The following is a 13005-nucleotide window of genomic DNA, read 5'->3' as shown; positions in this document are numbered from 1 at the left end:
CCCACCTCAGCTGCACAGTCCTCCCACTGCCACCCCCACAATGATGCCAGCCAACCTGCAAAGACCCAACCTGCTTGCCCTATTGCCCCTTAGCAGTCTAATAGGATCCCAAGCAGTGCAAACGGGATGAGTGAGGCAGCTTGTTGCACCTCTGATCCCCAACAAGCCACCAGCCAGGATGGATGAAGATGCCACCAAATAGACTACTTCAAACTCAATGACAACAGCAGCATTTAAACACCCACATAGGTGGATATTTGAGGGAGCCATACAAATAGCCACCAGTCTTAGGCAACAGCATATGGAAGAGCAATCTGAACTATGAGCATGCAGCCACATCCCAGGGGAGTCTTACAACACACAAGTGGGAAAGGTTTGGGAAAGCTTGCAGTCTTGCAATTAAACTTCCAACTCAATCCAAAGAAGGCTTGTGTGAGCCAGCACAGTTGGATACACGCAGGTAGAAAGGGAGCTGAAAGCATGTTCAAAAACATACTCGCTGCAGTAAGGAGAGAAGGGTCAAGGGGAATAATACAGGCAGGATCAAGACTAATTACAGGCGCAAGAATAAGTGACAGCTACAAAAAGGCAGGGGCTATTTTCATACGGAGCAAAGGGTCGCTGGCACATTTGCTGAGCCACAACACCCAGAACACAGGGAGAAAAGAGGTCCTTTGTAAGAGGGATGGGGAAGCATGGGAACGAAGAAGCCCCAGGGTAGCTCAGAGGCATTACTGTACTTAATACAAAAGAGAGAGACAATAGAGGGCAAGAGGAGCCCTGGCTGTTTATTTTTCTGGGTATGGACGGCAAGGGAGGCTTCACACATAGTGCTGGGAGAAGTGGCCACTAAGGAAGACGGTGTCAGGCCCCGATAAGGGGCTTAAAGGCACGGAGACCACGAGGTTAAAAACAGATTAATCCTAAATTAGCCGTCATTAGAAATTCTCTGATAACAGCTATTTCCCTATGGTAAGCAGCAAAGCAGACTGGCTTACAGCTCCATCTGAAAGAAGGAATGCAGTGAGATGCCAGAGCAAAGAACCAGGACGGCAGCACAGCAACCACAAGATGACAGCAACAGTGCTCAACCCAATAATTGCATTCCACCTTCTGAATGCTGCTGCTGCTGCTTTAGTGCATGCAACCTCACCCCACACCCGGCCAACTGAGACAAGAATCTCCCCATCGCTTCAGTTAAGTCTGGGAGTAATTAATTTCATTGAGTTTGACATTTGAAATAAATGAAGGAACATGCTTCCACCATCTGGAAAAGCGCCGTGCTGACACTTCCAATCATTTGTGCATCCATTCGTGAACGTGTGTAAGGAATGTATATGGAGAGAGAAGGTAAATTACACATCGGGGCATCAATTCATGCAGACAAGCAGAGCAGGCCAGAGCCACTGGTCACACAAATGAGCAAGAGGCGTGTTGAGTTGTAGAAGCAGCCAGATGAGGTAAGGAAATATATGGGAAGCTGGAGACGGGGAAAATGCCAAGGAGAGTTACCTGCATGTTTTGAGAAGATTGATCTATACGTGGAATGTGCTTGATATTCTCTCCATCAAGAAAATAAGCTTTGTGCAAGGTACCTCGTATGGGGGGGATATTCGCAACAGCTTAAAAGCAATCTGCGCACACTTGATGTGCCATCATTTATTACTCAAAGGGAGGACAGACCTTCCATAGCTATGGGAAAGCGAAGTTTTATCCTTGCAAAAGGGTTACAGTATGTTCCTCCCTTCAATAAATCTTCGAAAATACCTTGAGGTTTTCAAGGGAGAGCCATTCTGTTTGGCATTCAGACAGACATGCATCAGCTGCATACAAGACCCAAATCCATGATAGCTTGAAAAAGACTCTGCTCTTTGCTGTGCCATCGTGGCTACTCTTGGTTTCTGCCCATTGCAGCCAAAAGCCACCAGGACAAGCACAGAGGAATCCAAAAGGTACAAACACTTTGCCTTCCCAAAAGGCTCCCCACCTCACTCACATCCATTTCGCTCACTGAGAGACTTCACACTTGATGAGACATCCCTGAGTGCAACACCAGAGCTGCTCCCTCAGCAAGATGCTCTCACAGACCTGCAAGCTTCACTTATGCCAAGTGCTGATCCATCACTTGGCGGATCTCCAAGGGCACAGATGAGGACTGTTGCTTGTCTAGAGCAGGTTGTTTCACCTCCCCAGCTCCCAGGTGATTATTTCTCACTACGCTTTACTTCCTAGAAGAATTTTCCACATGCCTTATTTAATCCTGTGTCAACTGATGTTGCACAGGCGTGACACACCTGCCTGCTCTAATGGCCCCCTCTGCTATCGTGCACTGCTCACTAACATAGAAAGAAAGGTATTGAAGCGTACCTCCCCCAGATGTATTACTTGGGGACACACCTGCAGATTTGGATCTCAGCATGGGAGAATCTGTTTCAAAGAGCTTCAGAAGTTGGGATTTTCAAGTGATCTCAAGGCAGCTACACCCTAAAAGATACCAGGCCATTCGTAACAGCTGGACTCCCATACATCTGCATTCCTAAAAGCTTCAAGCTTAAGTCTGTAGCTGTAGGGTGAGCCTACAAGCATGTACATTAGAACTACTGAGTATCCCAAGTTGGAAGGGAACCACAGCGATCACTGAGTCCAACCCCCACACTCCACACAGCACCACCCAAACCCAAACCCTATGGCTGAGAGCAGTGTCTCAATGCTCCCTGAGCTCCAGCAGCTCAGGGCTATGCCCACTGCCTTGAGAAGCCCATGCCATACCTGTGCCATACCCATGTGTTCCACCTTTAGGCCACAGTCTTTCCAACCCCCACCTGATGCTCCTCAACACAGCTCCACACCATTCCATCCACATATTTTCAGCCCTTCTATCACTGACAGAGATTTACTGTAAGAATCTGCATTTCATCACCATCAAAAGTAATCAAGTTAACTACCCACAGCACAGCAAGATGTACAGGCATGTAGGGTCCAAATCCCATCCTGGCTCCTTAGAAGCAACACAACCTGTAGCAAAGACGTGGTGGAATTCACACACCCCCAAGTTCAGATCTTTCAGCTTCATCCCTAACTCCCCCACCCCATCCATACCCTGCAGCAGGCAGCTTGAACTCAGCTCTATTTCTGGGCTTGCAGGACTCATGCCCATTTCAGCAATGCTTTTATTTAGGATGTGTCCCCAGGGCAAGGAGGGCCCCGGCTTGTCTGGCCAAGGCTGCAGAGCAGGGAGCTGCAGACAGGGAAGGGCTCTGGGTTGCTCAGTTAATTCTGAATGGTCAGAACACATCACTTCTAGCACGAGCTGGAAGTTTCAGAGCACCTCTAAGTTCATTGGCAATGCATTTTTAAAACTAACTTTGGAAGAAGAACCCAAAGTTCCAGATTTGGTTCTGCTTCATGTTTTATAGGAACCCATTCCCTAAGGACAGGATTCACACTGCATTTCCCCAGATGGAATCCCAATCCAAGCATGAATGCTGTCACTCCCTGGACCAACTATGGCACGGACCAAGTGCTGCTGCCTTCCTTCCATTCACAGCCTTGCAAGACAACAACCTCCAGTACAGAAAGGATTCGCTGCTTCCTGATACAGCTCTTGTAATCATGAGAACAGTGGGAAAACTAATGTTTCCAGCACAAATATGGCCCTTATTGTTGTTCTGCTCTGCATCCTGCAGGGAACCAGAAGTGAAGTTTCTAAAGGAGCCGGAGCTACAAACATTGCTCAGTTTGCTCCTCCCAGTCCCCACTCCTGAGGTCAGCAGGGAAAGCATCCAACAGTTGCAAAAAGACAGACTGTTTTAATTTAAACATTTCAGAGAGGGACTTTCTCCGAAAGTGTACAAGACGTGATAATACGCCTCTCCCAATCCCTGCAAAGCCTTACAAGAGAACATTCCTAGCAGTTTTCCCTATATGAGTGCTCTCCTGCCTGTGCCAAAGGCAGCGACAAGGATGAAAGGCGCTTCCTCCTCCCACCCTCACGTTGCTTTCGGATCACAGAAACAACAAGGGGATTCTTTGTGATCTGCCCTCCCTTGTTACAAGAAGCAGAAGACCCAAAGGGATGGGGAGACAAACAGCATCAGCCTCGTTAAGGAAAGCATCTGCAGCCACAGGGCTCCTTATCCTTCAAGGAATCGACAGCTTTCCAAGATGAGACACTGAGCAGCCCACAGCCAGGGAACAGTGATACCTATAGGGCAGACAGCCTCGCATCTCTAAGGGGAAATTCTCCCCATCTATCTGCAGAAACCTCCAGCTTCCACGTCGCAGCAACTCATCAGAGCCAAGGCTGCAATGCACAAACCAGGCCCAGCTTACAGCTCCTTCCTGCATCTGGAGACCAAACTGTCCCATCAGTAGTGAAAGAGTCCAGGATCCCGAGCATCTGACAGCCAATGGAATTTGGGCGGAGCTTTCAAGCCAGCTTGGATAAAACTTATAGCAGCAAACTCATCCAAAAGTTGTTCCTGGAAATCACCTTGCGTTAAGCAGGCAAGTAAAATGGTTCATACAGTGCCAAGCAATTAACCAAACTGCACCATTTCCTGCCTGCACTTCAAGAGATGCTGTGCTAGGGTAGCACCTTAGCACCACTAGCCTCAAGTGCTGGAGTAAAACAGCCCAAGTATTAGGGTTACCACACTAATGTGGAGGTGGTCTTTTCATCTGGGTATACAAGGAGGAACAGGAGTTTAGTAACCCAACCAGCTCCAGCTTTTTGTTTTGCATATAAACTGCAGCAGCAGCAGGGCAGCCACAAGCCTACTTTGAGAATATTATTGGGGTTTTCAGCGCACAGCCTGTATCAGCACTCAGTGTCAGCACCCCCTGCAATCACAGCTGCCAAATCCCAGCCCCTGCTAACATTCAGGTGCCTGAACATTTCAGATTTCAGCTAAGATTTGGGCTTGTAACTCTAATAGTGCACTGAAACAGAGCTGCTTGGCACCAGCTGAAACACCTGGCTTGGAAGCTCCTCTTTTTTTCCCCCATTTTTTCTAAGCAGAATGACACTTGTATTCACAGTGACTCATCTCCTTGACCTTTCTATTCACTTTTAATGGTGCAAGCTGGAAATAAGGGCACACAAACAATGCATTCATTATTCAGTCGGTGAACTGCAACCCTCAGACCAAACCTCTACCCTGCAGCAGATGAGTACACAGGGTGTGTGTGCATCTCATTCCAGAGCACCGAGGATGAGCCCCCTCAAAGACCAACCTAAACCCACCACTTCTTGCTGTGCAGGAGAGGGGTGCATCTGGAGGGGCTCATGCCTTACTGTTAAAAAAGCACGGTGTAAAATGCTGCACGAGTGCAAGAGATCCTGGGAAACTGGCAGCGTCACCTCCAGGAATTCAGCTGCAACAAATTCTTACTGAAGTATTGTCTTGGAAACAGAAGAGGGGGTGGAGGGAGGAACGAGGAGGAAGAGGGGCCAGCAGGGCTCTCAGAGAGGACACATGAGCTGCTCTCAGCTGCAGCACGGCTTTCCTGTATGTCTACACACACACACATACAAAATAGCAGCTCCAGCTGACATGTCAATGGAACTAAATTTGGCCACTAAAACTTCCTGCCAGCCCCCTAAAGCAGGGACTCCAGCAGACCCCTGGGTGACCCCCCCCCCTCTCTGGGAGTTTCCCCCTATTGACTTCTTGCAGCATTTCCAGCAGAGCTGCAAAACTTCCCCCATCCCTTCTGCAAGCTGTAGCACTGAAGTGCACAGAGGCAAAGAGAGAGAAAAGGGCTTTCAGCAGTTTGCTTAAAAGCCGAGCCAGGAAAGAAACTCACTTTATTTACTCTGAAAGAATTAGCATCTCCCTGGCTGCAGATGCACAGCTTGATGCAAGCAGGGATGGCACGCAGGGTCACCTCAAGCTAACAAACATTGAGCTGTGTTTAAGCCAGGCCAGCACTCAGATCTTCAGCAAGCTGCAGTTTCCTTGGGAGAACAGACAGCCTCTGAAACACACCTCATCCAAACAGGGTGCCCAGCTGCTCTAGGTGAAACCCAGACACTGCTCAGATGAATGAGAAGCTGCCCTTGAGCACAACAGGATGACAGCTTGGCCTTTTTCCTGCTGCTCCGGGTTCAGTGGGCAGAGCATCAGAAGAAAGGCAGCATCAGAAATAGGAGACTTAGAATGGCTTGGGTTGAAAGGGACCTCAGGAGAATTCACACCAAACACGCTGGGGATGAAGACAGTCCAGCACTGGCACAGGGGCAGAGCATTCCATAGCAATACACTGGGTTATATCAGCAAAACAGCCAAAGACAACCAGCTGAAAGCCAGCTGACAAACTGACAGCAGTGTACCTGACCTATCCCTGCTTCACAGCACAGAGTTAACACACAGTACCCCACACCAGCACCCGACTGGAGCATCCAGCACCCCACCTCCATCTGCATCCCTCCAGCTTCCAAAGGGTCTTTATTCCCAGTAAACCAAATTACATGTTTAGCTGCCTGGTAGCCCTTCAACCTGCATCAGGTTTCATTTCTGGACAGTGCTTCATAGAGCACCTGATGTCACAGGGACAGGCCCAAAAGCCAGGGAGCTCAGGAACCATCCCCGGTGTTGCTCACTCCTTACATTCAATCCCTAAACCAGCCTTTTTCTTTCCCACTTATTACACAATCCTGAAGAAAAAAAATATCCCAGCACTGTAAACACATTAATGTCATTTCCCTCCTTTCAAAAAGGGAACGTCTCAACATCGTGAAGGCTTCCAGATGATGCTGAGAATCCTGTTGGCTTCTGGAGGGAGGGAGAGCTTAGACTCAGAGCAACCAACCTCAAAAATGCCTTTTGTGCAGCTCCTCCGTTTATTTTAGTTCTAAAGGCTTTCCAGACATATCCGCAAAGCAACCACGGCATCATTCGGATGCTTCAACTCAGCTCACTTCAAGAGCCATTAAATTTGCCAGCAGTAACCCGGTGGTGAATTACACCACATTGCCAACCTCAGGTTTTTTCCACATAACATCAGTTTGTAACCATTTTTCCATTCTTTCATGTCTCAACTTTTTTTTTCCCCCCTTCCGGGTTTGGTCACTCTTCCCATAATGGGATTTTCTCTATTTGTTCCTTTTGCACAAAGGTTTCAAATTTATTTTAAAGAAATAAACTGCCCTTTTGCAAACTCAGCACATACCCCACCAGCTCCTGCCCAGCTAGCAAGGCACAAAGCTTTGATATTACACAGCAGAGCCAGGCTGCAGCTGCAGGAGGCGGATCCAGCAGCCTCTTGAGCAAGCCAGGAGAGAGAAGGAGAAGCAGGAGGTAAAAAGCAGCTAAAGGGCAATGCTGGATGGCAATAGAAAGCCTTCAGATGACAGCATTCTGCTCAGCTCCATCAAAGATTTGTACCTACAGTGGATCTGCAAGCTCAGGATGCTGCTGTGTGCTTGGCTGGTGCTCAGTGCCTAGCAGTGCAATGAGCCACTGGTCCAAGGAAATTCCAGCTTGCAGAAGGCTTCAGCTGTAAACAGAATCATCCAGATATTCCACACTCAGCCTCCAAAGTCTACTCAAGTCTCAGATTTTCAGGTAATTTAATGCTGAAGGATGGGGCTCAGGAGGTTTCAAGCTAAGGGTAAAGCATGTTGGCAGCTCTGCAAAGCACAAAGCAGCTCCTAACAAAAGGAACTCCACATGAGGGCAGGAGCTTTGCCAAATCAACCCCTGGAACACAGCTGAGCTCCCAGCTATGGGCAGAGCTGCACTGCAGCTATCACCATGCACAGCTGTGGACATGAGGCTTCCTGCTTCCTCCAGAAGCACAGCACAGGGCTCCCAGGAAGGTTTTCCTTTCCAAAAACCCCCTAAGGCCTTCACAGAAAGCCATCCTCCCATCAGCAGGGAGTCAGAACCTTCCTGACAGCTCCATACAAGAGGTGCAGAGGTCACAACCCAAAATGAGAGCTACAAGAGACACCAAGCAACCCAGCTCCAGAACACAACCAAGTGCAGGGAAACCTCCACAACTCAACCCAGTTCTGCTACTCTAAAGAACCTGAAAGCCAACAGCACTGACAGACAGCACAGGGAAAGCAGCAAACTTCCCAGCTACATTGCAGGAGCACACTCACATGCACAGCCCTTCATGGCAACGCTGGCACTGCTGGACAAATACTGAAGATATTAAATCTGATCCAACATCAGCAAATGACTGAAAAGCCTCAGCAATCAAAGTATCTGCAGTCACTACCAGGCCTGCATCAGTATATTCTGTATACATGAATAGAAATCTATCCTGGACAGAAACACAGCAAAGCTTTAAAGCGTAACTTCCACATTCCAAAATATTCATGTTGAAGAGTTAATTGTTTTCAAACCAAACCCAAATAATTTGTCTGGAAATAATTTGATAGAACCACACTGTTTTCAAGCAAACCTCCTGCTAAACAAACCAGGCGAGCAGACGTGGGTGCATGTGAACATGGGCTGAAGTGCCAAATTTACACTTGTAACGCAACAGGGAATTCCCCATTCATAGAGAGAATTACTTCTGTAATGCAATGGAAAGCACAGCAGTGACAGCAGAGCAGCAATGTCCCAGGCTGCAGCATGTGAGGATTTGCTCCATTGCAACAGCCATAAGCACAGAAATAAAGGAAAGAAGCTGCTTACCTTCAGAAGGCCTCAGGTAGGCAGGGATCTCCAGCAAGATGCCCTCACCTCCACTGCCAACCCTTAAATGAGGTCTGGGAAGGGGTGGATCCTGGCTTCAGCCCTTCTGGTCATTCAGTGCATTGAATACACCTGAGCTCCCCCGGGTTGGCCCTGCCTTCCCACCAGGTGCTCAGTGCTTCAAGCCCAAACATGCAGCTGCTCTAATCAAATCAGACCTGGGCATCCCTGCATCCAAACTATAGTGTATGCAGAGCAGCCTATCTCAAACACAAGAGCAAGCCAGCAACAAGCTGAGGAATCAGGGCATAAGACTCCCTGAAAGAAAGCAGTAAAAAGAAACTGTCAAATTCAATGGTAACTTTGCTTTCCTGCTGCAGATAAGTAAAATTCATACTGAAGAACCTTTTCCTAGAAAGCACTTCCACCAATTTATTTCTAAGTCCAGACAGAACTCAGATTACCTAAAGATGCATCTACAAAGATCAGCAATATGTAAGAGGCAGTGGACAGTACAAGGCAGCACATCCCTTTGGCAGTCCCTCCCTATCTGTTCTAGGGCAGACCATCAGCAAGCACTGTGATTAGCACTGGTTGTGTCTGTTGGATTGCTTTTGCTTTTTAAAAGACACTTTATACAGGAGGCACCAGCACTGGAGAGCTGACACAGCAACACCAGCAAGTGGGAGGACACCCACAAAACCATCAGCCCTTCAGCAGTTTGCCTTAAGAGAGTCACACCCCAGCAACCCTTTGGTCATTATGGTCATCATGAAGTGGGATTTCTCCAGTCCCCTATTGAATCATTGCCCAGGCAACACAGCAACACTGAAGAACCAAAGTCACCATTCCATTTGGTAGGAGCCAATGCAACCAGCTCCTCTACTATGGGTCAGCAACCAGCACTGCAGGGGGGTGAGCCCCTAAAGGAAGGGTCTACAAGGGTTTTAGTCTTGACTCCAGCTCACAAGGAAGGATAACAGATGACCTAAGCTGAATGCCTCTATGCATCCTCTGGACGGAGCATGGCCAACAGCTGGGGTGCTTTCATGCTCAAGCCCCGTTCCAACCTGGCGGTACACAGACAGCACAGTCCAGGTTTTAGACTGGAAATCAGAGCTACCATCAGTGCCAAACTTCAAGTCATATTTCTCCTTGTAAAACGATATCAACACATTCAATTGGCAAAATATTAAACAAAAGGCTTTTAATTGGCTGCATTAAGATTTCTTTTCTTTTTAGCTCATTCTAGATGGCTGGGGAAGAGCCAAGGAGAGAAGCAACAGATGGTAACAGAATACTTCATAATTTCCAGCATTTTTTCTTTCTTCTAAAGAGCACGCCATGTATTCTTATTACACTTCTTCACCACTAAAGGAAACTGCTGCTTCCAAAAGTTTTCACCCAAAAAAACCCAATCCAACTTTACAGGCATTTGTAAAAGCACTGACAGGCTCCAGCTTTGTCTGTGGGTTAGATTTTTGTGTGACATCATCTGTTAAAATATGGGAAAAAGTGAGCTGGAAGGGCAGCGCTCAGAGGCAGCTCAGTTCGTGTCACTTTGGGCATTGTGATTGCTCTGTTTGCTCTGGAAACCTTCTCTCCTGGGTTTCTTCCCTCTTTCTTTGGAGTTTTTGATGGATCCACATCTGAGAACGAGCACAAGCGTTTTGTTTCTCCACGCACACACACAGAAAGTGGCTAAAATGAAAACGAAACAAACAATCTGGGCTGAAATACAACCCAAGAAAACTTGGACAGATGCTAAGAAAAGCTCCAAAGTCTGTTAGCCCACATCATCAAGAGTCCAAATCTGACTCCTCCCTCATCTAAATTAGCTGATGTCCTATTAGGAGGTTCATTAGGAAAGCTCTTTGCAGTGAGAGCCATTAGGTGGAGCAGAAGCTGGCCCTACTAAAGCTCTCCAGCCACGGCGGCATCGCTGCTCCAGCTGGATCAGACTCCTGCAGCTGCAACCCAGAGCAAGCCAAGCGTTCCAGCAAGGTTACCTGGCGGCTCTAAGTTAAGGGCATTGCAATGAAGCTGGCTGAAGGGCAGACCCTGCTAAGCTGCAAAGGATGCCCTCAAAGGGTTGAAACACCAAAAGGGGAAAAAAAGAAAACATTGTGAACTTTCCTTTGAAACAGTTGCGACTGTGTTAGTTGAAAACTGAACCACCAAAGTCAAGAGAGCCGGCTGCACCAAAAGGAACCAGGAGGAGCCAGCATCAACCCAGTGTTCTTCTGGTCAGAGCTCCATCACTCTGACACTTCTGCCCTATGACAAACTCCAGCAGCAGCTCCATTCCCTTTTCCTGGCAGTGATATTCCACAAGCATTTCACCCCCTGACCAGCAATTCATTTTCTGCCCCGCTCAGATTTGCAAGCAAACCAGCAATGAAAGCACTCCTACGTGGTACTTTTTCTAAAGGTCATTTCAGATACACTGAAATTACAGCCATTAGCAAACAGGCTGCTATATACAGAACCCCCCCAACCTTCAGTGTTAGTGCTGGTACCACACAAACAGCCCCATAAGGCTCTGTAGGAAAGATGCCAGCCCTGGGGAATGGAGCACCAACATCAAAACCCCAGACAGCACAGCTCCATGGGGCACTGCTTTGTTTCAGGTCACCCTGCCAAACTCCATCTTCAACTTTTCAGCCTTGAAAACGAGCTTTGCCAGCAAGCGGCTCCTCAGCCTTTTCCTCCCTAATACGACTTCAAGAGATCCCAGAGCACCAATAGCTCCAAGCATCTGCTAAAATCCCAGCAAACACCCTGGAAACTCTCACAGCATTCCCACAAGCACGCAGCCTGCTCTGGCATTTCACATTCAGCCCGGGGAAGGCAGACATTTGGAAAGCAGAGCTCTCAAAATGCACTCCCAGCAAACCAAAGCGTCCACTTGGTGAATTCCAGTGCTCAGCCCCACTTTTGCAGGGTCATACAGATGACATTGTGGGGTTTCTCATTGCACTGTGCTCTATTTGCTGCTTCACTGTGCTTCCTCACATCCCACTCAGGAGTCATCATTTGAAGGGGAAAGCCCATAAACTGGGGCTGGGATGGGAGGAAAGGGCAGAGAAATGAGCCTTGAGGTGCAGAGCAAAGCCTGCAGGCTTTCGTGCATGAGATGTGCACGGAGGGGAGAGCAGATTACTGCTGGACAAAAGTTTCTTCCCCCACGGGGAGAAGAGCTATACGAGAAGTGAGGCTTCCAGTTGATTAAATACAGATCTACCCACAGCCACGTAAAGAACCACAGCCTTCAGAAACACCTCCTGGCTTCTTTCTTTGCTCCGAAAGGAAAAGAGTAAAAAGAATAAAGAAAAAAAAAAGCAGCACAGCAACAGGCGGCTCCTCTTTAAGAAAGAAGGAGAAAGCACTGCTCGAACATTTCCCCCCCTTTTACGGGCCCCCTGACAAACGGCGCTCGGACCCGAGCTGCTAAAGTCTGTCTGAGCGTGGACTTTTTTCGGCTTCTTTTGGCTTCTTTCTTAACTTTCGATCACGGACACACCGCGTCGCCCACTGCACAAAGCCCACCCGGAGGGCATCGCGTCTCCCCGCTCCGGCTCAGCGCTGCAAGCTCCTGGGGTTGGGGGGATGTATAAGGGGGGGGGTCCCGGGGGTCCTGCCGCTTACCTGCCCGGCTCAGGGCCGCGGTGCCCAACAGCACCAACGCGACGTGCAGCTGCCAGCTCCGTATCCAACTGCGCCTTTTCCATCGCGTGTGCGTATCCATGGTCCACACAAAAAACAACGGGGCACCAACTCGGGACAATTGAAGGGGAAGCAAACAAACAAACAAAAAAAAAAAAAGCAGCGAGGAAAAGTCGCTCGGGATTTCTTCTCTTTCTCTTCTCTCCCCCCACCCCACCCCGCCACCCACCCCCCGGGAGCAGCCGCTTTATAAAGCCATGGGACGGCCACTGAACTGTCGGGGGCTCTTCCGTGCTCCGCTCCGCCGCGCTGCCCCCCGGCCCCTGCCTGCTCCTGCAGCGAAAACTTTCTTTCTCTTTCCCCCCCTCCCTCCTTCCCTTTTCTTCTTTTAAACCCAAGGCGAGACTTTGTCAATCTCGGAGCAGCGCAGCAAATCAGGACCGGGCGGAGCGGCCCCCGGCCCGGCCCCCCCGCCCACCCCCCGCTCCCGGCCGGGCGGTAAGTTTGAAAGCGGTCCGGCTGTCCCGGCCCTCAAACGATCCCCCCCTTCCCCTTTCCCTGGCAGCTGACCCGGGATGGAGCGGTGCCGATTGCCCCCTCTCCATTCCCAGGCCCGAGCGGGGGGTTTAGAATGGGACACGGTGGCAAAACGTGAGGATATGGCAAATAAAATGAAGCAGTCACTGCA

The 13005-nt window shown here is 49.0% G+C and overlaps 1 protein-coding gene across 2 annotated transcripts in view; it reads right to left on the bottom strand.

The window, feature by feature from the left end:
* COL5A1 (collagen type V alpha 1 chain) overlaps positions 1-12531 on the bottom strand; it is a 121245-nt gene extending 108714 nt beyond the window's left edge. The window contains exon 1 of one of the 2 annotated variants that reach the window (XM_015879297.2): positions 12300-12531. In XM_015879297.2, coding sequence (XP_015734783.1) covers positions 12300-12399 — 100 coding nt within the window. In that variant the 5' untranslated portion in view covers positions 12400-12531. The remainder of the gene's footprint in view (positions 1-12299) is intronic. The other variant, XM_015879296.2, reaches the window with a different exon arrangement.
* Between the last annotated feature and the right edge of the window lie 474 nt (positions 12532-13005).

Source organism: Coturnix japonica, chromosome 17, assembly GCF_001577835.2.
Source record: "Coturnix japonica isolate 7356 chromosome 17, Coturnix japonica 2.1, whole genome shotgun sequence".
NCBI classification, from domain to species: Eukaryota; Metazoa; Chordata; class Aves; order Galliformes; family Phasianidae; genus Coturnix; species Coturnix japonica.
This window is presented reverse-complemented; position numbering and strand designations above follow the sequence as displayed.